The sequence below is a fragment of the Crinia signifera genome, chromosome 6 (genome assembly GCF_055691185.1).
Source record: "Crinia signifera chromosome 6, ASM5569118v1, whole genome shotgun sequence".
In the NCBI taxonomy this organism is placed as follows: domain Eukaryota; kingdom Metazoa; phylum Chordata; class Amphibia; order Anura; family Myobatrachidae; genus Crinia; species Crinia signifera.
In genome coordinates this window covers 215,434,052-215,461,508 of record NC_139222.1, presented here as the reverse complement: position 1 = coordinate 215,461,508, position 27,457 = coordinate 215,434,052, and the positions used below count along the sequence as shown (strand labels likewise).

Genomic DNA, 27,457 nt, shown 5'->3' with positions numbered 1-27,457 from the left:
ACAGCGACCATATTTCCAGCGATTTTAGCCCCTATCGCCCCCTGTGTACACAGCTTTAGCAGGACTCTTATGACCTTCAATTGGCTCTGTAACCCCAAACCAAATAAAGAAGCTTCAACCAATGCAGCAAAATACATGCAGTTTCAATGTGATCTCAGCCCTTATGCACTATAGCATAAATCTATATAAACAGCAGCTATTCAGTGCCCCATGAATGGAATAATTGGGATAGAACCACTTCTGATACAAATTTGTATATTTTCCATTCTCATCAAAAGAGTGGATACCATGTTAACAAGCAGAACAACAATTGCACCCTTCCACACAGCAAAGCCCTCATCAACACAATTCTCTTTTGATGAAACTTGGAAAAAAATAAAGCAAAATATACATTTTAAAACAGCCATTGAAAATAAATGTCCCTCTTCATCCTGAACAATCCTGGGGTAGTAAAAAGCCTAATCTGGCATCAATATTTTGACCGCGAGTATCCCAATCACTGGCATGTTCATTGCATCCTCTGTAGACTGATAGATATACAGAATAATGTAGAATTGACACGTAGAGTTGTGCAAGTAGAACCTTCTATCTCAGCTGTTCAACAAACATTAAAAATCTTAAATTTTACATGCGGCTATTAAACAGTGCTGTTTGATGCTTAACAAATGCCAACATGGAACTAGATAGGTTTTTATTATTTTATTTATTATCATTATTATAGATGAATCATAGAAAAACGCTGAATGTGTGGTCAGTGGTACTCCCAGTGAGTGGCATGTTGGAGCCACCGTGAGGAGTGATGTAGATGTGGGCAGCAAGGATGGTGTAATGGTTAGCATTACTGCCTCACAGCACTGAGGTCATTGGCTCGATTCCCACCATGGCCCTAACTGTGGGGAGTTTGTATATTCTCCCCGTAATTGCGTGGGTTTCCTCCGGGTACTCCGGTTTCCTCCCACAATCCAAAAATATACTAATTGGTTCTCAACAAATTAACCCTAGAATGTTTGTGTGTGCGAGTACATGTGGTAGGGAATATAGATTGTAAGTTCCACTGGGGCAGGGACTGATGTGAGTGTTCAAATTTTCTCTGTAAAGAGGAATATGTATGTGCTATATAAGAAACTGTTAATAAATATTAATGAAGAGCAGTTAAGGGGCTCTTGAATCTGGTTTTCTCTCACTGCCTTAGATAATGAAGTTCCCTGTAATTTTCTGTAATGTATTTTTTGGCTGAGGCAGTCTGACAGATATCGTTATTTGGATGCGAATAGTGAGTTACTGTGGACAACACATGCAGATACAAAGTTACACATCTCTGACCTATTCTGAGTCAGACAGAATTCGGCAGATCTGGCTTCCTGTGAAATGGACATTTTGAGGCACATTTGGCAGATGACAATCTGATTGTGCCGATGTGCTTTTTCTAATAGTAGGGACATGCGAGTGTAGCTAGAGGTCTGCGCTATTCTGACTCAGGAATCCATAGAAGGGAAGTCTGTAGCATTGGTCTGGTGCAATCACCATTGAGGATGGTTGCGTATATCGATCCAAAAACATTGGGCATCCTGCTTGAAAGCTCATGGACAGACCCTCGCATTAGAGTCCTGTGTCTAAAGGTGAACATACACTACTGCAATGTATATCAGCAGTGTATGGGCCATCCGACCCTCCTGAACCGCCTGGGACCTTCCTGGGTGGCAGGATAGCATGCAATGGTCCTTTCATATGATGTATCGCATGTGACCCCACTCCAGGAAGGGGGGCCCCTGAGCCGTAGGTCTGACGGGCAGCAAACAAACCTGATCCCATTTGGTCCAATTTTTCGTACTAGTGTATGGGCACGATCCACTATGTTTTTTTGTCACAGAGCAAGCTGGCCATCAGATCCGGACACCCTGCATGACCCTGGACCTGACTGACCACCATTTTGGACAATGTTGCTGTATGCATTCCCCAGAGCAGAGCATGTTGATTATGCTACCGTATTCAATATAAATGCTTCTGCTAGCATATAAAGCTATTAACCATACTGCACCAGCTTATATCTCTTTACTTATCTCAAAATATCTCCCATCTCGACCACTCCGCTCTGCACAAGATCTGCGTCTCTCTTCTGCACAGATCACCAGCTCCTATTCACTATTACAGGACTTTCATTGGGCTGCTCCCATCCTATGGAATGCCCTTCCACGCACAATAAGACTATCCGCTAGCCTCCAAACTTTCAAGTGTTCCCTGAAAACTCACCTCTTCAGGCAGGCCTACTATCATATTTAAGTGTTACACGCATAACCCTGTGCTATATAAGAAACTGTAAATAAATAAATAATAGATAAATGCTGCAGCTGACACAAGGGGGGGGGGGGGTATGACGATGACACAATAGACCCTGTTGTCCCAAATAGGCTAGTAGCCATATTTAATTACTACATTTAAATTATGGGTTGACCTATAGGAAAATACAGGGGATAATCGATCTCATTTTTGGAATTTTCACTGTAAAACACACAGTATAAGCTGGGAATAAAGGTGTAATATCAGCTGATTCACCAACAAAATCTAATTTAGTATTTGTTTATAATTAGATTGAGAGACGTCAATGCCTTACACTGCTGCTGTGTAAATAGCAGTCCTTCATGGCATTTTCTATCGCTCTCACCTTCCAGCACAACAGGCAATTGTACATTGTTTTAGAACGGTAATTGGCATGTTAGAACGTAATTATATCATGTGCATTCTTCATATCATCAGGCACACTCCATTTTTCCAGTACTGGAAAGCCCAGCTACCCATGCTTCAAGTTTTCACCAGATCTACAGTTGTAAATAAACTTGTGCCAAAAGAGGACTCAAGTCCAATACAGGCCTCCATTCAGCACAACATGTAACCTCAGCTGTTCAGGAAGGAGAATACAGAGGGCAGACATGGCTTCAGAGTTCCTGCCTGTACTACCGTATCTACCGTGGTTGTATCATCAGCTTTGTGATCTACTATTGTACTTGTCACAGGCATAATCAACTCCATGCCTTCAAAAAGTGATAAATGGCCATGTTTAACAGTCTGAGCCAATGCCTCTGCATCACCTTCCACAGCTGGGCCTTTATCAGCAGCTGTTGCACCAACGTCCATGCTTTGGCTTCTGTCTTGCACAGATCCATTCACACTAAATCCACAACAGGCAGCATTTGTGGAGCTGTATTCTGGGATGAGTGAAGAGGAGGCCAGTGCTTTCTCTCCGTCTGGTTCGGGAAATACATCAGTTAAAAGATCCAAGGGGCTGGGTTGAGGGGATGGTGGTGAAGGCACATGGACAGTCTTGTGCACGGGTGACATCCGTGTAAGTGCTTCAAACTGGAGAAGAATCTTAAAAGAGTAATAAAAAAAAAAAAAAAATATTTTAAAAAGGCATGGTGACTTAAGGTGGCCATACACACACAGATTTATCTTCAGATCTGGCTGGTTGGAACAAAAACATGGTTATGGATGAGAGCAAATGACAGTTGACCATTTGCTTGGAAATGCTGGAAAACTGACAAACTGTCACTCATCCATAACCATGTTTTTGTTCCAACCAGCCAGATCTGAAGATAAATCTTACTAGTGTATGGGCACCTTTAGTAATGAGTATGCAGTATTTATTTGGGTCTTTTTTTTTTTTCCCTTCACTAAATACACATAATTCTTCTTTATTCAGCTGCACTTAGTACAGGTACATAAGATGTAATCCATTCTAGCGAGCAGGACCCTCTCCATTTATTGCTTTTTCTTTTCATACTATTTTCCACTCCATTCAAGACCCCTAACCTTTGGTTTCTGACACCCTAACAATTATTTTGGTGTCCTGTCCCTTGATTCAGCAATATTTACCTACCATGTAATTATCCTACATCCTGAGTGACCAAACCGGTCCCCGAGATCTACCAACAGTCTACGTCATGGGTCCTCAAACTGCGGCCCCCCAGATGTTGTGAAACTACAAATCCCAGCATGCCTTGCCACAGTTTTAACACTCCCTTATAGCAAAACTGTGGCAAAGCATGCTGGGATTTGTAGATTCACAACATCTGGAGGGCTGCAGTTTGAGGACCCATGGTCTATGTTTTCCAGACCACTAGCTAGTGCACAAGTGTAGTCATTACGGTCACATTTACAAAAAGGTGTTGCCTGCATTCCTAATGAACACAAGTGGTCTGGAAAACATTAACCCTTTCAAGTCCAACGTCTAGTCAGGCTCAACAGCCCTAGCGCTAGTAGCAGATCCAATGGTGAGCCACTTTAAAATAGGAAGATTACAATCCTTCATGATTCAATGTAGACCATTTTCTTACAATTTATTTAAACATTAAAACCAGACTGTTTGAATTGCAAAAAAAAATAAAAAAAATTGGACTGCAAAGATTAACTGTTGGCAGACATCGAGGACTGGTTTGGCCACCTCTGTCCTACATTATTATGCTCATATATTTATGTATGCTGTTACCCTGTGGAACCCTTGTGGCACCATATAAATGATAAGAAGAAATACACATTTTTAGGAAACATGTATTAAAATGGTTAAGAAAGTTCCTAGACCACTGATTCCCAAACGGTGTGAGCTGGAACCCTGGGGCGCCTCAGGACACTTGATTGGTGGTCAAGGTGCAATTCAAATTATATATGCTCCATGTAACAGACAAAACCAATGCTGGTGTCTGCCACATAAAAAAAAACACAATTTACTTAAGGACTAGGGATACCGTGAAACAAAAATTTTAATACTCATGGGTGCCACTATTAATAAAAGTTTGGAAACCACTGTCCTAAGTTTTGATATTAAAAAGAGAGTGTAATAAGCCATTATTTCTGCCTGGCAAATGTATTCCTCATTTGGGACAGAAATGTACAGCCAAAGTCATCTCAGCATTGTTAATGATTTTCGCTCACTGGCTCATGCCTATTCTTAGTATTAGGGGATTGAAATCCCATTATATACAGTAATGATCAAAGCGGACATCAAATAACACAAAATGCCTCTACTGTGCCAATTTAGCCCCGCCCCCTATCCACGGACCGGTGATTTGCGTTATTTGAATCAGCGGGGAAGGGGGTGCAGGGGCTCTGGCCAGCAAGCAAGAGACTGGCCAACCTTCCCGGGGATCCGGGAGGTGGACCCAATTTTCAGGAGCCTCACGGCCATTCTGGGAGAGTAGACAAGCCTGACATAATTATACCAAAAGTACACGTTGAAGGGTTGTTACCAGCAAACTATTGTGATACTTTGTAATTGCGGCTACTTGATGTCATAATATAGGTGGCAATAATTTGAATTATAAAATGAAAAGAATGCTGAGACTACCCTACATTTAGACACATCCTAGCATGCTCAGTAACGGTGTTTAAAAAAAACACAAAACAAACCCATAGGTTAGGCCTTACCTTCCTGGCCTTGTCCATAACAGGTCCGGGGGGTCCTTTGCTGAGCTTCATCAAATTTTTTCTAACCACTGACAACATGTGGTCATGTGACAAAAGATCAGAGGTCACGAGAGAAGCAATAGCACACAGTGAGCGCTGCAAAAACAAAGGACACCAATGTTTAAGATTACCCCTATCACTACGTAATGAGTGATCATACACAGAGAGCGAACTTACCACTCAGAAAAAAGAATGGGGAGTTTACATGGTAGGGTCATCCACAACACGAATGCTGGTCTCTAACCTCAGCAATACTAAAGGTTTAGTAGGAGTTCTCTAACAAAAAAGCAATGAGTCTTACTACTACTACATACTGTAAGAAAAATATAACTGACCAATGATGCCCCCTGGTGGACTTTTGAAAAAAAAAAAAAAAAAAAAAAAAAAAAAAAAAAAAAAAAAAGAGCTGCCTCAGTGACTCTTGCCAGTTGCTTTTAGTGGTATGCAGCTATTGAAAATTTAGGGGTATCGGATAATGGATTATCCAGGTGTTCTCCAAATACCCCCAATGCTGGCACTGTCTGGGATTATGTAACCAGCAATAACACATGGTTCTAGATACTTATCTCGGATTCCCTATGTGGACATTCTTAACCAATAAAAAAGCAGGTTATAATTGGATAGTCTAATAATTTGTATAGCGTGCACAAAGCAGAATTATTAATATGTTATTACAGTATGCTTTAACTTAAAGGAAGTGCAATGTGAAAGTACTTAATAAAGACATACTGTACTTGTAACATCTATAGAAAAAATTCTGTTATAATAAAGTTTAAAATGTCTTTTATTAGTAAAATAATACAATTTTAGAGACACTGGGCCAAATGTATGAAGCAAGGAAACAATGGGTGGACTATAGCGCTGCCCCTATGTCTGTGCCTTTCTAGTGCAAATGATGAGGATAATGCAGTGTTTTAATACAATTGTAATATTGTTAATTGCAACAATAGGTGTGGACATAAAGGGTAAAATGGTGTTCTGTACCAGTGTTGATGGTGATGCACTCAGGGTACTAGGAGCCCCTTGGGGAATTAGGGGGATCAACGGACCCCTTTGTACCATAAACCAGTTTGGCTTATGTCACCTAGCAGCTGTAGGTGTATATGTCCAGTGGGAGTTCACCTACGCTGTGTGGGATCACAGGTGGTGCAGGTGTTACAGTCTCCTTCTAATGTCAAACGGTGGAAAAGTCAGGTGGTGGTGTTCATACTAGAAATGTATGAAGCGTTAAAGTGAATGAAAGAGTGATAAAGCACCAGCCAATCTGCTGCTAACTCATTTTTCAAACACAGATAAAGAAAGAAACCACAATGACGGCCAAAGCTGCTGTATAGGGAGTGTGTAAAATTACTTAAGACAAAAAAGAAATGTATACAGCGCTTGGGTTTGACTGAAAGATGCACACTACCACTTGTAAAATATATACATTTATTAATTAGTATACAAATATATTAACATTATTAATGAGAATTTTCATGTAAAGAAAAACCAATATTAAAAAATTAAAAGAATCAATGATTAAAATATGGACTGCCTGCATACCATGCTGTTCTCAGTGACTTAAGATCCTACTGGGCATTAATCCGGGACTTCAAAGCATATACAGCTGTAATCACAAGGAGACTTATACAACTACCCCGTTTCCATTCTGGTAAATATACCCGCTGGTGCATGGAACGGTTTTCTATGCATTCTATGGAGCGAATATGCTAGCAAAATTCAAGATTTCAATAGATTCAATTTCTTATGGCAAGCCCCACGCGGGGAAACGGAATACACGTCAAGTAATCTGCCTGCGCTCGCCACACTTTATAAAATAAACTCCACACCGACGTGGATAGTGGGGGTATGAACAGGTTGGGAGGACGCGTAATGTGTGCGCTCGCCACGCTTCGGGGCTGGCATAGATAGTGGGGGGTTTGAAAAAGGAGGCATTTGCCAGTATGTAACATGGAGCACTGGCAAATGCGTCCTTTATTGTGTATGCGCCCACAACCCTCTTTGTGCATGAGACGCACGTGTTACCGAACCCCTAACCCCGTCTCCCTGAAGCGGACACAGGTAGGATTGCAGTACCCTGCCACAAGAATTACATGGAGCACCTGTCCGCCAGCGCAAGGAATCTGTCGGTTACTGGCTCTGTGTGCAAGGCGCTCACTAGGCTTGCCAGGGACAGAACGGTGACTACTCTGCATGACTGGGACACTACGCAGAGCCACCTTGGGGACACTACGCTGAATATGCTAGGCAGCCGTTGGACTACGCTGACAACATAATTTAGGCTGCCGCCGTGAAACTACACAAGTACCATATATTCATCGTCTGCAAAGCTACTCTGTCAGTCACTTCATTGGTTACCTGTATTCTACCGTATGCAATACAAAATTCTTTTACTTACACACAAAGCTATAAACCAAACTACACCAACATACATATCTTCTCTTATCTCAAAATATCATCCAACACAACCTCTATGCTCCCCCCAAGATCTGCGTCTCTCATCCACACTCATTACTCGCTCCCATTCCCGACTGCAGGACTTTCTTCAGGCTGCACCCACTATGTGGAATGTCCTCCCAAGCACAATAAGACTCTCCTCCAGTTTCCAAACCTATAAGCGTTTCCTAAAAACTCATCTCTTCAGGCAAGCTTATCAAATTCCAGAACCAGTCATAGAACCTTGCGTTCTGGTGGAATCGATGCAATAAAGAATACAGTATCTATCCTTATGTATCAATGCCTATTTCCCTATAGATTGTAAGCTTGCGAGCAGGGCCCTCCTACATTTTGACTGTCTGTAAATACCCTGTTTGTTGTATCACTGTCTCCTTTGTAAAGCGCAACGGAATATGCTGTGCTATATAAGAAATTGTTAATAAATAATAAATATATTTGTATACCAATTCATAAATGTATATATATTTTACAAGTGGTAGTGTGTATCTTTCAGTCAAACCCAAGCACTGTATACATTTCTTTTTCATTTTTCAAACACAGGGCCAGATGCACCAAGCTTCTAAAGTGATAAAATGAAGAGTGATAAACAGCCATCCAATCAGCTCCTACCTGGCATGTCACAGACTGTGTTTGAAAAATGTCAGGTAGGAGCTGATTGGCTGGTTGTTTATCACTCTCTAGATTATCACTTTTGAAGTTTAGTGCATCTGGCCAACAGCCTGCAACATGACAGGCTGTGGGTCAGATGCACAGAAGCTGATTGGCTGGTGCTTAATCTCTCAACTTTAATCAATTGTTAGGGCTTAATACATTTGTCCCATTGTATTAATGTTTTTCCTGATTAACAAAAACAATTAATTGTAAATGAGTTTTTATGTACAGTAATTTAGACATCTTATCATATCATTAGATGTAAGGAGAGCAATTTAAGAAAAATCACACCAAGGCAGATACTCCCAACAGATCCAGAAATAGGATCATTTTAGGCTTAGGGACAAAAACAGTATTGTTAATATCTTTCCCGCGGTAATGGTTTTGAGAATAAGCGGTCGTAGCACATTAGGGGTACTGTAAATCTTGACTTTTTGGATCAAAGTAACACTGCATCCCTAGGATGTATTTTATCAGAACAGAAAACGTAATTAGTACTTTTGGGCGGACTCAATTTATACGCCTCCTCCTGCTCCCATGTTAACGTTAGTAATATGAAATTAGTCATTTTGTTTAAGTAGGGTCTTTAAAAATAAAAAAATAAAAACTCAAACGAGTCTCCTACTTCAGAGTTAGACGCCAGTCAGACACAGCTAGACCTGCATTGTATGTGCATCTACGGGGCAGTACGGATGGCGTAATGGTTAGAATTACAGCGTCACAGCACTGAGGTCATGGGTTTGACTCCCGCCTTGGCCCTAACTGTGTGTATATTCTCCCCGTACCTGCGTGGGTTTCCTCGGGGTACTCCAGTTTCCTCCCACAAACCAAAAATATACTGGTAGGTTATTTGGCTCCTAACAAAATGTGTGTGGACAGAATGACGGCTTGATCCCAATGTCCTAACACACAATCTATGGTAATTCCTCACCAGTTTAACACAGGTCTCATCTCCTTCCAATGAATGGTTTAACATCTCAAACACCACTTCACAGTTCAGCAGTGAACACCTGGAGTGGAAATACAATCATCAGAAGCAAGAACTTGTGCAGAACAAGGACACAGATGCAGCACGCAGTGACATGAAGCGTGGATTCTGATTGGTGCAGATTACACAGATGTCATAAAAAATAATCAATTCTTTCTATCTATGGAAAACTCACTCACCCTCTAACAAAATGCTGCACTTCCTCTTGGGTTAGGAATACCTTTTGACCCCTGATCACTGTTAAAACCAACTGTGCCTCTTGTAGACAGTCCCCAGGGTGAGCAGGTTCCACCCTGCCAACAGAGAAAAGTAAAACAGAAAGAGTCACAATACTGAATCTCCCTCTACCCCCTCTCTGCAGATTTACCATACAAATGTCATGTTCCTTCTGTTTGTCCACCATAAGGAAATGCATATGGTGTCCTGTGGATATACTGTATGTGGAAATGCTGGCATTGTACAGGTGGAAACAAGCCAATGTCTCTCTACACACACAATGGATGCAGCCACATATTTGCCCACAATATGGCCGCCTTCAGTGTCTGTCAGCATTTTGTCTGTGTATTGAAAAATAAGAATAAGCATGCTCTAATTACCTCATAACAAGCAACATTTCTCTAATTTAAAACTTATGTGCACCATGATCTTATCCAATGCTGCTGGATGGCACATACACAATGTAGTCACTATTGGCCTTATTCTAGTTCACTCTGTCTGACAAAATCCTTCTTAGATGGACAAAACCATGTGCACTGCAGGTGGGGCAGATGTCACATGTGCAGAGAGAATTAGATTTGGGTGGGGTTTTACTTCAAAGTGAGATCTATATTGCAGTGTATAAATAAAGCAGCCAGTATTTACCCTGCACAGAAACAAAATAACTCACTCAAATCTAATTCTCTCTGCACATTTTACATCTGCCCCCCTGCAGTGCACATGGTTTTGTCCATCTAAGAAGGATTTTGTCAGAAAGAGTGAACTAGAATAAGGCCCTATGTGTTATTTGCACAGATGGTGCATTGGGATGTTTCCATTTGCAGGCAATCAGAACATTTGAAGACTAGTTTGTAAATTAAATCAACTATCCTAGGTTCCGGAATTTAGGAATCAGGGGTTCAATAATATAATGGAGGACTCCCTAAAATACAGGACTCTTGGGGCAGGTCCACCAGACATGTGCTGTTCGACAGTAGGTCTAGATTTGACACACCATTTCTACAATCCTACAGAGAACCGAATATTGCTTGTACCTTTAATTTGTCTCAAGGCCTTTAAAAGCAGATAATCTACCTTTCAGTGCCCTCTCTGTTGCTGCAGCGGGACTGGCCATCACTGCCTGTTTTGCTACCAGCATCTGAAGAACGACTGTGTGGAGATTTATCATGTAAGGAGTCCTGGGAGCTATGACCGCTGTCACTGTCATCCCATCCTCCCCCAGGCACTCCTGTGCGATAACTGCCTGGAAGGCAACAAAGAAAAAACATACTGTATGTACTGTAATTAAAGATAATTAGAAAAAATCCCCATCAAAGCATTACACCTCTTACTGCAGGCATCAATGTGCAGACTGAGCACAATAAGTTAATAACAGTACATCTATGGAGTATATAACCTTCAAATCTAATTCTGTTGCACAGGTGTTGGTTAACTTTTGTGAGCTGAATGTTCTAATGCGTCGACTGGCAAAAGGCAAATATGGGGCAAAATGGGGCTGAAAATTGCCAAGCAAACATTTGTCGTCATCACAATGACCTGTAATGTTTACCTTATATAGGAAATCGAATGTGTTTGTTTTTTTGCACAACTTTTTTTATTTGAATTTATATAACAAATGTGAGAAACACTTGCATTTTTAGCTCATAGAGATGTTGGCGCTCAAAGGGTCAAAACATCCTACTTCTCTTATTGGCTCCAGGCAATTTCTAATCTACCCTAAGCAATGCACCAACATTTCAAAGCATACAAAGAACAAATACAATACCCCAGGTATACACTGCTAAAAATGACACACCTCTGAAGGTCTGTGCTCCTGGAGGCATGGTCTTCTCTGCAGGTGGATGCCAGTCACCAAGAGGCACTGCCACAGGCTTATACGTGTCTTCTGTCTGATCCCTAACACATGGAGGAGGTGACGAAGTTCCTACTAGTACTGCCTGAGTCACAGCCACTGCTGCTCTCTGTATACCACTGAGCAGAGCTTCACTTGGCGTCCCTGAAGGAGAACATCTGTGGGTTAGTTTATTATGTAAGCACTTTCAGCTTTGACGAGTAAGAAAGTCAAAAGATACAATATATTCTGCAAAGCAAGACCTATATAAAAAAAATAATGATACAATAACGGTAAACTGGGAGTCAGAGTGAAGCAAAAGGCAGAAATACTGCACCTCATTCAGTGCTGTAATTCCTATAATTATCCATCTATCCTTTCAGGTGCAAACATATCCTACTGCCCAAAGAGAACATTATTTCTCTGGGACATCATAACCTGCCCCAGTAAAAGTTCCTCACCACATTGGGTCTATGCTATGTGCTGGCTACAGAAGGACATGAAGTTAACCCAGGTAAATAGCGAATAATTGGGGGGGGGGGGGGGGGGGGTTCTAGTTTACTCGCTATTTAGCGAGTTCGGCCTTGTCCCGACATTTTGGGGACTGCGCATGGTCTATTATGCGCACGTGCAGCTCCCCTGCGAGCCATTTGCAAGCATCAGGGCGGGCCAGGGCAGACGGTAGCGGGTATTGCCCAGCGTTTTATGGGCATCCCCATGGGTACATAGGCGGGCCGGTGCCTGCCAGGGGCTGGTGGCAGATGTCATACGACGTCAGCCACCCATCCTGTCTTTGTCTATTTGCGGAGCTAGGAGAAATGATTTGATGGTCTGCAGCCACCGAATGATTTCTCCTGCAGCGGAGGCATGTCAGGAGAATGTGTTTTTGTTACACATCCCCTTGCATGTTAATGAGGGGAACTGGCGATGGTGGTGGTGGGGGGCATTAGAACGGGTGGCATCTCAGGCGCTCCATAAGCTGCGATTTTTGCAGTTTACCAAGCCAACCTGAATCGGCTCCAATGTGCAAAGCATGGATAGCACCCAAGTTTAACATTTCAGTCCATGTCCCCTCCACATTTCTCTCTATAAATACTTAAGACTCTCATTCACATAATCCAGGCAACAGTCTTGCATTTTATGGTTTTATCATCTAGGACAGGGGTTCCCAATCTTTTTTGATTCACGGCACCCTAGAGAATCAGAATTTTTTTTCACTGCACCCCAAGGTCCAAAAAAAATTAATTTGATTGGGTTTATATGCGATTCTTAGTGGCAGATATGTGGTAAAGGGCAGGATTTGCTTCTGTTTGTACATATTCTATGATTGGCAGCCACCAGCACTGGTTTTGCTCATAAATAATTAACCATTAATAATTTGAGTTGGTCCTGGACCACCAAGCCGCGGCACCCCTGCATGTGTCCCGAGGCACCCCAGGGAGCCACGGCACACAGTTTGGGAACCACTGATCTAGGCCTTAGGCTGCTGCTCTCCATGCCCTGAAAGCACAATGAACAGGACTTTGGAAAGTTAGTAAACATTGGTGCCTCTTGTGTTTAATGATATGCTGCGCAAGCAGCCACACTGATGCTGAAACCGGTCTAACTTCATTTGATGCAATAAAATTCATATTAGCAGTCTTCTTCTTTACTGCCTAATCATTTTAATGTCAGCAACATGCTATGCAAAAACACAAGGGAAGAATCAGCAATCAATCTAGAAGTTTAAAAACATACCAAACTGCTTCTGTAGTGGGAAGGAAATACTGAAAACTAAATTACAGACGTTCTATTTTCTTTCTCTTGACAGCAATCATTGTATCTAATCATGAAAGTCAGATCTCAAAAGAAATAAGTTAACCTGAATTGTTTTTCTCTTGGGAAAATCCAAACCCTTGCAATGTCTGTGGACGAAAGACTTGAGAACCCATTCCTAAAAATGAAATAATGTAATCAGTGTCTAGAAATAAATATATAGTATATCTCCAGTCTTTGGCATTACAGGTCTGAAATACTAGCAGCTAACATGTTTTATCATATTAAATCATTCTACACTTAAAATGATACTTTCCTATAATAAATCTATTACAAGGTTTTAACCCATTGAGTGTCAACATCTGTGAGAGAGGTTCAAAATATCTGCTAAAAATGCCAGCTTGACTAACATTTGTTATATCAATTCAAATAAAAAAATGTTGTGTAAAAACAGATTATATTTCCTATATAAAAAAAAAAAAAAAAAAAAAAAGTAAAAATTTCAGATTATACTGAATAAAACTGCTTGGCAATTTTACACCTACTGTATTTTGACAACTTCACTTGGCACTCAAAGGGTTAATTACATTTTGTTTGTTAATCAGTTGCAAAAAATGTGGCCTGGTATTTGGTTTTAAACAATAATCCATTTACAATATTACAAAATGTTATTATATTTTCAGGTTTATAAAATGTATGCATGTATGTATTTGGTTTTGTAATGAAAGCAACAATTTTGTGTACTTATTCTGTTACAAAGGGCCTTATTCTAGTTCACTCTTTCTGACAAAATCCTTCTTAGATGGACAAAACCATGTGCACTGCAGGTGGGGCAGATGTTACTTGTGCAGAGAGAATTAGATTTGGGCGGGGTTTTACTTCAAAGTGAAATCTATATTGCAGTGTAAAAATAAAGCAGCCAGTATTTACCCTGCACAGAAACAAAATAACTCACCCAAATCTAATTCCCTCTGCACATTTTACATCTGCCCCCTGCAGTGCACATGGTTTTGTCCATCTAAGAAGGATTTTGTCAGAAAGAGTGAACTAGAATTAGGCCCAAAGTGTACCTACAGTATTACCTGCACACCATAGAGTTAGGGGGCTCAACAAATATTCATAGTAATTGAGAAATTCAATTCACTAGAAACAATTGACAGCACCAAAGCCTTGTAGTTAGTTGTTCCCAATAAACTGCATATCTAGCTGAATTTTATCTTTGATTGTGGATTAATATTATAGACCCACAATGACTAGGTAAGACAGTTATCGGGTCTACACCATATGTTCCACATGCATTAGGCCGACAGATGAAACGTTGACACACATTTTTGTTATTTTGTCCCAAATGTTTCTTTCCTTTTATCTGTCCATCATCACTAGAAACTAGTACCTTCGCCGGCTTGCTTCGCTCCAGTGCTTCATTACTAGACTACTATTTCCAATAGATATCCACTTGCATATTGAGTTAAGCAGATCCTACATTTGGGACAAAAATAACCAAAACAACATGCGTGTGTGAACCGATTTCATGTCAACATTTTGACCTTGTCGACCTATACATTGTCAAACTATCATCCAGATACCATTACGTTCAGCCACTCAAAAAAAGTGTGATAGGACTGTACTGTTAAAGTGCATGCCTTATAAATGTATGTGGTTGTTAAACGTTACCTGTCTGGGACTTGGTTGGCACCACATTTGGCATAGGAGGGGTGATGTCGGAGAACAAGCTGCTAACAAGTTCCTGGAAGCAGGAAAAGACAATACAGCTGTAATAACACAATGGTAACACCTGCAACGTACAGCAACAGTGATTATTGTCTTCAGTTATCAAACAATGGACTCCAACAACATGACTTCTACAGTTTAATCAATTGTATATGGAGTATGCATATAAAAATAAAACAAACCTGTGCACTAAGGCAATGCTAACAGCCTTACCTGAGCAGTGCTTCGTACCTTCTGGTACATGCTGATACCGTGAAGGGGGTCTGGTGGGCCACTTACAGCTGCAAAGAAAAAAGGTATAAGTCAACATGTTTGTCCCACAAAGCATGGAAACATGCTTTCTTCAATTTATTATTCAATCACAATGCATGGGTACAAGGATATACCATTTATATAAGATAATACTCATCATAGAAATATAGAATTTGATGGCAGATAAGAATCATATGGCCCATCCAGCCTGCTCTGTAGGGTTAAGGGATTAGGGTTAGAGCAGGCATGTCCAACCTTGGCCCTCCAGCTGTTGTGAAACTACACATCCCAGCATGCCTTGCAATAGTTTTAGCAGTCCCCGATAGCAAAACTGTGGCAAGGCATGATGGGACCTGTAGTTTCATAACAGCTGGAGGGCCAAGGTTGGACATGCCTGAGTATTAGGGGTATCAATAGAGAATACATTGTTAATGCCATTGTAAAATAGAAATTACACAGTGTAATATTGGCTGGCCCAATATTGCAGCATTATGGCTTTAAAAAGATTGGATTGGAAGACTGGTATCCAACTACACATGTGGAATCTAATAAACCAGCCAAACCTAACACTAACATGCTTGCGTGGTCATCATTGGAGGAGGCATTCATATAAGTCTTCCTTCTTTGTTAATTGTACATTACATTTAGGAATTGATGTCTGTACCTGCAGCCTCCTGGATGTACACCACATTGCGCCTGAGATCCTGGATGAATTGATCAGACCCATGAGTACACAGATAGAGTAGAATTTTCAGCACCTAGATGAGACAGAACATTACAATATATTCTAGTCACCACTTCACACCCATCCATAGTTTCTATGAACTAACCTTTAACTTAACATTGCATGAGCAGCTCTGCAAGCGGTTTATTAGATATTCCAGGAGACACCGACAGCTACCGGGAGACTCATGAGGGATTTCTAAAGGTCTTGTTAGGGATATGACAGCATTTGTTCCATTACATACAGGTCTACAAAAATGCATAATGCAGTGACAATACAACCGACATTGACAGCAGATGTCACACCTTTACACTGCTTGGGGCCACAAATAATGTTTTGAGGCTTAATAACATCATGTGGTCTAATCTGATTGATTCTCTTAATAACCAAATTGTAAATTACTAATAACTCCATTCAATAACTTCCAGTAGGGTACACTGCACACATAACCTCTGCTATTTTACTTCATGGAAAGGGGGGGGGGGTTCTAGAAAATGTACTATACAAATCGAATAGAAAATATTCTTTATGTGACAGCAGTTGTACAAACTTCAGCAGAGGTGGGTAAAGGATACTGGCAATTTCCTCATATAAGTATCCAGGACATGGGGTCTCATCATCAGATGTCCCTTTTATCAGCAATGGAAGCTAAAGAAACAGAATATGTTAGGAATAAATCACAGAAACTGCAGAAGAGAGCTGGAACTTGGGAGCTCCTTCTGAGGCAGCAGACATCACAGCTAGAAGTATGGTTGGTCCAAGTACCACGGTCTTGGAAAGCATGTCAAAGCAGAGTCAGATGCCTACCTCATAAATCCAGCCAGCAACTTTCCAGTCACTAGTACCTGGAGCAATTATTCAGCCACACTTTCTCAGTACCTTTCCCAAACATTCGTAATCATACACAATTCTCACAACAATCCACCATGCACACACCCAACTTCGCTCTTTCGCCAATTCTTTTCCATCAACTCCCTTTCCAGCATTCTATTCTCCCTTTCTTTTAAATGTATTCCTTTAACGGTAGTGTTTGCACACATGAAATATATTTTTTTCTCACCCACTTCAATTATCACCACAAGCAATAAATCTAAAATTAGCCGTGCATATCCTTTTTTGACCCAGTTATGTCTTCTGGCAACATTTTACCCAGCTCATAGCCATGTCTACTCACTGTTATTCTTCACAAATCTGATCCAAAGACTGACAATCTCCTTAGGTTTAGGATTATCCCCCCACACCAACACACAATTCCTTAACTCTGTAACAAATCATACTATCTATTAGTTTAAAAACCCCTCTTCTACACCTTTCCAGTCATAGCCCTGCATTGACCTTTCTTTTCTTCCTTCTTTATATTCTTTTCAATCCACCTGTGTACCCTGAAGTTGAGTCTCTCAATTCCCTTACAACTTTATTGTCTGAATCACATATTTCATCTTCTTTGACTTAGCTACTCTAACATTAATTGACTTCAACATTCTTTGCCACCACAAAATTCCTTTCACGTATATTTGTTCCAGTGGCTCATCCAAATGGACATCATCTCCCAGCCAATGTGATAAGAATTGCTCTTCTCTGGCTTCTATTGCAACTCTAATTTCTCTGACACTCACAAACCTTCCATATATCTTATTGTTCTATTAATAACCATATTGACGGCCACTAAGAAACAAAAATCTCTCAACTCAAATCCTTTGTTGTCTTCCTGAATAGGTAACCCTACGGTTTATAATAACCCTATACTGCCCTTGTTGGTTTGCCTCTTCCCAAAATAATGCTCTTACTTCAACCCATGACAATGGACAATAAACAAACTATCTACATGCAAATCTGTCCCCACATCATTGATGGAAATGTTATGTTTATTTCCCTCACTATAAATGCATCCTCTTCCAACACTGGCATTTCACTTGTCTAGCACCTTTGACACTTATTCTTCCCCCCTTGCTTCACAATCCACTTCCATATCCATAGCCCAGGACTGGTCGCCTATTTTAAAAACAAAGATAGACACTCGTGCCAGAAACTAGTGTCGTCTACCCTCTGCCTTTCTCGTTGTACAATTATTTTATAGGTGATGAAACCCAAATATACCTTTAATTACCTGGCCTATTTATTATCTCAGATGACTCAACTGCCTCGCTGCTATTTCCATATAGAAGTCATAACACCACCTAAAAGTCAACATAACAGAGCGCATGACCCCCTCCCCCATCATCAACAGTACACCACATTTTTCTTCAATCTTCCACACCTGCTGGCTTGGCATGCCCCATATCTCTAGCATTTATGTACTCCTGACATCCAGTTGCCTACATCTTGCTAGTAGCATATACTCTTTCCTAACCCAAAGTGAAGCCAATACGCTGATCATCACTTGCCTTGACTACTGCAACCATCTCTTAGATGCCATTTATCAACCATCACTTTAATCCTAAATGCTGCTACAAAACCAACTTCCACGCCATACATGAAACATTTACAGCACCACTTTCTCATCAGATTCAAAATATTCTTCATAAATCGAACTGTAAAGTGATACTCCATAAAAACCATAATGAAAATTCAACATTTTTCTTTTATAAATAATACTTATTTTTAAATGTTATTGCAATTTGCTGTAAAAGTGAAAACAGATTGTAATAATTGCAGAATACCTCACATAAGAAGTAGTACTTTGCATCCGTGCATACTAAAAATGCAATGTTATAAGTAATCATAATTTTAATTGGTCTGTGTGTGTGCGTGCCTGTAAATTTAGAACAAACACATACTCACAATAATGTAATAAAATGTTTGGAAAGCATTGAGAGGTAATGATGGCGAATAAATATATGTAAATATATAAAAACATTTCAGTTGGGAAGCATGAATGCAGAAAGGGAGGAGTTATTGAAAGGATTAGGACATGAATCATGGAGAATGTTGGAAAAGGATTTCACTGGCCAGCTGGGGCACATTCCTAATATATGAAACATGCATATGGATGGGAGAGAATTCTACAGATGGACACATTGTTAAGTAATATTTCTAAAGGTAAAATAGCTATTTCCCTTCCATAGGTTGCTGTATTTCCTGTGCCCTTGGTAGAGATACTAAAAGGTGTTTTGAATATGTTCTTGAGTCTGTCTTTTAACATTAGTTAACTTTAACTATGAGACGCAATCCTCGAACCAGGAATTTCGCGTTCTCATACACAAAAGATCTGAGTCCTGGAACCAGCTTAATTCAAAATAGTTAGAAATGGTTTGAATAAATTTAGAGAATTTCTAGTCAAGGGATGGGGAACCATCCGCACTTCAGCTGTTGTTGAACTACACATCCTAGCATGCCCTGCTACAGTTGTACTATTTGCCCATCCTAAAACTGTTGCAGGGCTGTTGCGTAGTTCAACAACAGCTGCAGGGCCAAAGGTTCACCATATATGCTCTAGTCTAGTCCATGGACAGCCGTGAATCAGATGTTTTCCATTGCACTGCCAATATGCTTAACTACACTGCTGTGAGTAACCAGAGGGAACACTTTTCAAAAATGGAGAACAAAATGCATGTTTTGAACAGGAAGTGAAAAAACACAACTTTCTATTGCCTCGACCTATTCTTCCATTAGTAACACTAGCAATGCTGTAACATTTTGCTTGGTTTGTTGATTTAATGGTCAGTTTTGTCATACTCACACTTTGTTACAATAGTTTTTCCATGTATTTTGTATGTGTTCAGGCACTATATGAATATGTTCTACTGAGCTATTTATATGAATGATAGATAATACAATCATCAATGCTTAAACCACTAACATTTGCAGTGTTTTACAATTAAACAGATCAGTTTAAATAGTTATAAAGGTGTTACAATCATAGGTAATTATGGGTCTACTGCTGAACACTGAAAAACATCTAGGTTTAGGATTATATTGTAAATTGGGATTTAAATATCTGAACGATATCCTACTGTATATACTATAGCATGTCCTAGGCTGCACTGGGAGCATAAAAAATACAGGATGAGGATCATACTTATACACTGCATTACAGATGCAGCTTCAGCACCAAAGAGAACTAAAAGTGTGTGTATACTTACACATACATGCTCTCACCAATACAGGTACCACATGACCAATGGAGGAATCTACTAATACTAAGGACTAGTTATAATCCCCAACACATACATATTACAGACAATAGACGGGCAGCTCTCTGTTACCTGCTGCAGGAAGGTCAGCCGGTCCAGCACTGCCATCCTCACACCGCCCCGTGCTGTGCTGGGCTATGAGACAGCAGCCAGCGGCCTCACTGACAGCCGGAACTGGCGTTTACCTCTCACAGCTATCACCGCTCCCACGCCATCCAATCCCCGCGCAGATCCCTTCAGCTCAGCCAATAGTCATCATTTTGGGGAATAGACCAATGAGAATACGCCTATATCCGTTCTCCGACGATTGGCTAAAAGGCGAATATGGCGGCGCCCGTACAGAAAGAAAGTCTATAGATGCAGCAGCATCATGAGCAACAGATCGGTCACTCAGGGAAAGTGGACGCTGGAAACGATCCCCCGGCTATTGGTGGAGTGCAGGGTGCAGGTGAGGACGCTGGACGGTATCTAACTGTTAATAATGAAACTAGGCTAGTCTTAAGGTGCCATATATCTACAGTCATTAGGTCGACATGGGTCTAGGTCGAAAGGTCATTAGTTCGACAATGTCTAGGTCGACAGTGAAAAGGTTGACATGTGGTTTCACTGTTTTTTTTTTTTACCAGAATGTCAACACAGTTGACATGGGCTCAGTTTAAGTGCACTCGCATCGCTCGCTATGCGCCGGGCACTATTTTATTCTCCCACCATGCCCTATTGGATGGTAGGGCATGAAATACCGCCTGTTGGCTCGAAAAACTGTAAAAAAACCCATGTCGACCTTATGACTATTGACCTAGACATTGTTGAACTAATGACCTGTCGACCTAGAACCATGTCGACCTTTTCCTATGTTGACCTAGGGGTTGGTTGCGGGCAGGGGGGGGGGTGCGGGCATACCTGGTGTAGGTGAACAGTGGGTCTGCCCGAAAGCGCCCCCCCCCCCCCCCCCCCACACGAGGGTATGCGGGCAGACCCGCTGCTCACCTACACCAGTTGGCTGTGGTGTGTAATGGTGGGAGTGTGTTGTAGGGGGGGGTGTATAACACTGGTCTATCCCTAGGAGGGGGGGCGGGTTTGTGTATAATGCTGGGTGGGGGTGTCCTAAGGCAGATACTATGTGTGTATAACGCTGTCAATCACTCTTGTAACCCCACCCAGCATTATACACACAGGGGATGAGTGACAGATTTGGCTAAATATATAACAGATTTTGGATTGGTTTATAAGACAAATCTGATTGTTGCTGTACTTACTTACAGTATTTAACACTTTGCTTAAAGGCAGCATCCTATGGAAAATGTGTGTCAGCAGATGTGAGTGGAAAAACTGACCTGCGGAAAGGAGCATGTGCAAAGGAGTTTGACGCACTAAAACAGTGTATCACAAAGGCTGTAAGTTACCCCTGCATCGTGTTTCACATAGCAGCATTGCATTCAGTAAAAGGGTTGGGCACACTGGCATGTTTGAATTATATGCATAGTTGCCTACCTTCCTGCATTCTGCAGGAGACTCCCTGCAATAGCAGCAATCTCCCTCATTAGTCTAGCAATCTCCCTCAGTTCAACTAGCCCACATTACACAGTTAAATTTTTTTGGGAAAAGAAAGCGATTAAGGAAAGACTGTGAATGAGATGAGGGGGGAAGGTGACTGAGTGAGGTGACAGAGTGAGGAGTAAGGGGCGGAGGCAGGCCTCATTCTCCCAAGCATCAGGCGCTCTTCTGCTCCACGGTGCCCGCAGCTGCTCTGTGCCTGGCCCACTTGCAGACGCTGTGGCTTGTCCAAGGGTGGCTCAAATGGATCTCAAACACAGTGCTCAAGGCACCCGTCCAGGTTTTAAAGATACCCACGCTTGAGCACAGATGACTTACTGTAATATGTACCTCAGTCGGTTTGTCTTTACCATTTGTTCCCTAGTAGGGATATCCCTAAAAGCTGGAATTTTGGAAACCACTGCTTTATGGTGATGGTGATTTAGACATTAACCCTAAAGTTGCAGGTAGTTAGGATGAAATTACCCCTGGACCAATTTGGTGGCATACAGAATGAACATTCTTTGCTGTATTTGTGAGGTATTTTATGCAGTAGGCATTACATCTAATGTAGTGTGGGCTGGCGTTGGGGCGCTGTCTCTCCTTGCATATTACTTTTCTTATGCTGAGGGTACATGATAGTGTCATGCAATAGAATGTCATAAATAAAAAATAATGCTAATTATTAAATTATATAGGATTAAATTAACCCTCCTTACTTCTCTTTCAATAATCCGCTAATTTTTATATCCACTGAAATTTGTCTTTTAAGGCTTGTCTAAATATTGACTCATTGCTACACAATGGGTCTTTCAATATTTCAAACACTGCACAACTTCCTATCTTTATTTTATATTGGGGAACCTCAAATAGACTTCATTTTTTTTTTTTTTAGATATATATATATATATATATATATATATATATATATATATATATATATATATATATATATAATTTATTGTAAGTGAAAATGATCAACATTGTAAAACATTTTTTTCCTCTATACAGGCGAAGCGGAGCCCAAGGTGACTGAAAGACCACTTCATAAATCAATGCTCAGCTACCATCTCCTTTCATAGCTAATGCCCAGATCTATTCTCTTTCCATGGTGTGAAATATCTTTTCAAAATTAAAATTAATTTTATTTAATTGCATTCCTTTATTGTCCCATTCTCTTTGTTATGGTGCCCATACACAGCCCAATGTACGGGTGGGATGAGATGCGCGCTCCCACGCACATCATACAGCACATAAAGTATGTTCTGCCTGTACTTTATCTAGATTGCATCACTTCTAGTTAAAATGCACAGTGCTTTAGCACCCCGCATGTGTTTTGAACTAGTTGCGATGCAATATAATTAAAATCGCTCAATTTATGGGCGGCATTACTTATCATGATGATCATACGCAACATTCAAAGGCCCATATAAGGTAATATAAACCATAAAGACGATATGGAGAAACATTAACTGCACGAAAAGATAAATCTGAAAATTAGGTGTGAATGTTTTTATTTCGGGAGTTCTTTTGTAAATCATTTAGTGCTGGTGCATTCCTACTGGTCACAATGCATCTACTAGAGCAAAGTCTCTCAATCCTTTTCCATCTACAGTAAGTACCCTTGCCACACATTGTTTTTACCCAAACTGTTCTTGGATGGTTTGTAGCAGTCACTTTTGGAGGATGTTTTTGTACCATTCTTCTTCATGGCTGTGTTCTTAGGCAAAATTGTGTGTAAACCAACTCCTTTGGCTGAGAAACAACCCCACACATGAATGGTCTGGGGATGCGTTCCTGTTGGCATGACACAGGACTGATGGTAGGACTCACCTTTTTTCCTTCAAGCATTTTTCCAGATGCATCAAGCAATCTATGGGGGTTATTTTGGTTCACTCCTTCTGACAAATTCTTCCTTAGATTGGCGGGGGGGGGGGGGGGGGGGGGGGGGGGGGGAAGGGTACAGATGTAAAATGTGTAGATAATTAGATTTGGGTGAGTTATTTTGTTTCTGTGCAGGGAAAATACTGGCTGCATTATTTCTACACTGCAATATAGATCTCACTGTGAAGTAAAACCCCACCCAAATCTAATTCTCTCTGCACAAGTAACCTCTGCCCCACCCGCAATGCACAGGGGGCCTTATTCTAGTTCACTCTTTCTGACAGAATCCTTCTTAAGCTGTGTACACACGGGGGCGATAGGGGCTGAAATAGCTGGAAATATGGTTGCTGGCGACCATATTGCCAATGATTGGAGAGTGCTCTCTCCCATTTTCAGCCCCATTATAATCGCTGGTCACAGGAGCTTGCTCCTACAACCACCTGATTACCTCTACGGCTCCCCCAGCAGAGGTTCCTTCTCATCAGCGACCATCTCTGGTTGCTGATGAAAAGGAGAAACTGAGCAATATATTGCTCAGCCATATATGATTGAGCAATATATCTCTCCCCTATCCCTCCCCCCCCCCCCGTGTGTACACAGCTTAAGATGGACAAAACCATGTGCACTGCAGGTGGGGCAGATGTTACTTGTGCAGAGAGAATTAGATTTGGGTGGGGTTTTACTTCAAAGTGAGATCTATATTGCAGTGTAAAAATAAAGCAGTCAGTATTTACCCTGCACAGAAACAAAATAACTAACCCAAATCTAATTCTCTGCACATTTTACATCTGCCCCCTGCAGTGCACATGGTTTTGTCCATCTAAGAAGGATTTTGTCAGAGTGAACTAGAATAAGGCCCATGGTTTTGTCCATCTAAGAAGGAATTTGCCATAAGGAGTGAACCAAAATAACCCATTAAGTGACTATACCCCAGTCCTTAGCAGCCCAATACCTTTACATTTTGCTAGTTTTACTTCTTATTAGCAATTAATAAATTATCACCTCCAGAATTATCGCAAAATTATAATGGAGAATTGTTAACATACTATCAAAGTTTAATTTGTTCAATTATACATTTTTTTTCTTTAGAATTGGATACTGTACTGCTTAGTATACTACACTAATTGATTGTTCCCTCCATGCCCAAACTCATTTTTGTTAAAAGCTTGAAGATACCTGACCTATGGTAGTGGGGAAGAGACAGGAGGGAGGTATGTCCAAACTGTTTCCTTCCAGCTGTTGTGAAACTACACATCACAGCATGCATTGCCATAGTGTTAGCATTCCCTAACAGCAAAACTGTGTCACAACAGCTGGAGGGCCTTAGTTTGGACATGCCTCCCACAGGTTCATGTTTTCCAGGTCTCCTCATAGAATCACAAGTGTTATAAATCAGCTCCACCTGTAGATCTTTTTAGATGGAACTAATAAAAATACAGGTGTTCTGGAAACAATGAACATAAACTAGGGTCCTAAGCACAGAGTTTGAGAACCATTGCTCTATTTCTTCCATTACATTGAAAGATCTCTAAGCATCAGTATTTTACCTCAGTCAGAATCTGTAGTATGTAAACTGCAACTTTTCCAACTGCATTGCCATGATCCCCAGTATTTCTGTTGCATATTCGTAAGTGCTGTATAAGGGGATTTTGGTAAGAACTTACCGTTCAAATCCCTTTCTCTAAGTCCATCCTGGTGACACAGCTCTACCATGGGATGTAGGAGGTTTCTCAGGAGCAAGGCACCTATACTGACTTCTTTTGAGAGCAGACTCCTTCCTTCTGCATCTCAGAGTTCATCAGTTCAACTTCTAAGGCACACTGGAATATATTACACAGTACAAAGCCTGAACTTTTATTATGCACAATCAACATAACCAATAACATGACAATACATGAACAGTATAACTTGCTGAGCGTAAGTGAGGAATCGCTGTGTCACCAGGATGGACTCAGAGAAAGGGATTTGAATGGTAAGTTCGTACAAAACGTAAACTTGCGGATGTCCTTTACCCTTTCAACGTATATTCGCAAGGCGCGAACCACGTCAAGTTTCCTTAACTTGTCCCTATTCTTTGTCCCATCTCCTGGTTTAAATTAAATGAAGACACTAACTTAGGCACTTTTCGAAGCACAGCCCTGTCTTCATGAAAACTCAAAAATAGAGCCTTGTAGGACACCCACCTCCAAAACTCACCTAGCTGAAGCTATGGCCAACAAAAAGGTAACTTTCCAAGCTAGAAACTTAAGATCAGCTGACCTTAATGGCTCAAAATGAGGTTTCTGTAACACAGACAAAACCAAGGACAGGTCCCAAGGCGCCACTGGCTGCCTATATGGGGGTTTGTGCATCATGACTCCCTGTAAAAAAGTCTGAATTTCAGGTAACAGGGCTACCCTTTTCTGAAAGAAAATTGATAATGCCGACAACTGTACCTTAAAGACTGCTGACTAAGCCCTGCAGAAAATACATCATGGAGAAATTCTAACAGTCTAGACAATTTGAACCTAGAGGTGTGTACCCTCTGACGCTCACACACCCTGATATAGATCTTCCAGACACAATGGTAATTTGCAGCTGAAACAGGCTTGGGAGCCCTGATAATGGTCTGGATAACCGCTTCCAAAAACCCTTCTTCCTTAGTAGGGAGATTTCAAAAGCCAGGCCGTCAAATTTAAACTAGCTAGGTCCAGGTGTAAAAATTGTCCTTGTTTGAGCAAGTCCAGGCGAAGAGGTAGAAGCCAAGAGTCCATCGACAACCTCATTATGTCTGAATACCACAAACTCCTCGGTCAGTCCGGTGCAATCAGTATGATTTGTACCTCCTGCGTCCCACTCTCCCTCCAACAGCTGTTCCTTGCTGAGGAAATCCGCCTCGACATTCCGGATCCCCGGAATGAATACATTGTTAAGACCAATAGTGATCAGATGAATAAGCAGGAGGTGGTCCAAAGTGGCGATCAGAGGTCCAAGAGGGGGGGCACCAACGCGTTTTGCTGGGTCTAAATGCCAAGATCCTTGATAAAGCTGGCATTTAGACCCAGCAAAATGCGTTGGTGCCCCCCCTCTTGGACCTCTGATCACCACTTTGGAGCACCTCCTGCTTATTCATCTGATCACCATTGGTATGACTATAGATACCCGGCTTGGATGCAACAGACCACTAACGGGACAATACATTGCAGTACTGTTCAACAGTTGTTAATTTAACACCACAAAATTTGCAGTTAACTAACCTGGCAGGCGCTCGCTCCCCCAGAGCAGCAGCACTACACCTCTCTGTCATGAAATAACACACGGTGCACAATGTCAGGCAATTGCACAGAATACTGTATCAGTGTTACGTATCTGTTTGCTTGCTGACCATGATTCCCAGCGATCAGCGGGGGAAGCGCTGCCCAGGAGAAACTTCTCACTGCACTGTAATGAAAATCCCTTGCTTTAGCTCCACAGCCTGGAGAGAAAAGGGTGCCAGCACAGAGAGTAGGAAGAGACCAAGGGGGTTATTCTAGTTCACTCTTTCTGACAAATTCCTTCTTAGATGGACAAAACCATGTGCACTGCAGGTGGGGCAGATGTTACTTGTGCAGGGAGAGTTTGATTTGGGTGGGGTTTTACGTCAAAGTGAGATCTATATTGCAGTGTAAAAATAAAGCAGCCAGTATTTACCCTGCACAGAAACAAAATAACTCACCCAAATCTAATTCTCTCTGCACATTTTACAGCTGCCCCCTGCAGTGCACATGGTTTTGTCCATCTAAGAAGGATTTTGGCAGAAAGAGTGAACTAGAATAAGGCCCCAAATCTCTGCTTCAGCGGGGAAGGAAGCCTATTGTCGCCTTTTC

The 27,457-nt window shown here is 41.2% G+C and overlaps 1 protein-coding gene across 1 annotated transcript; it reads right to left on the bottom strand.

Annotated features, from left to right (window-relative positions):
* Positions 1-238: 238 nt before the first annotated feature.
* TEPSIN (TEPSIN adaptor related protein complex 4 accessory protein) lies at positions 239-20,423 on the bottom strand. The gene is made up of 13 exons (XM_083148807.1): positions 20,268-20,423; positions 16,638-16,710; positions 16,169-16,260; positions 16,003-16,096; positions 15,300-15,367; positions 15,030-15,102; positions 13,462-13,533; positions 11,565-11,765; positions 10,844-11,012; positions 9,733-9,846; positions 9,497-9,575; positions 5,419-5,553; positions 239-3,366 (listed from the first exon to the last, which is right to left on the bottom strand). The coding sequence occupies exons 1-13, from the start codon at positions 20,301-20,303 to the stop codon at positions 2,893-2,895; spliced, it is 1,680 nt and encodes a 559-aa protein (XP_083004933.1). The 5' UTR covers positions 20,304-20,423; the 3' UTR covers positions 239-2,892.
* Between the last annotated feature and the right edge of the window lie 7,034 nt (positions 20,424-27,457).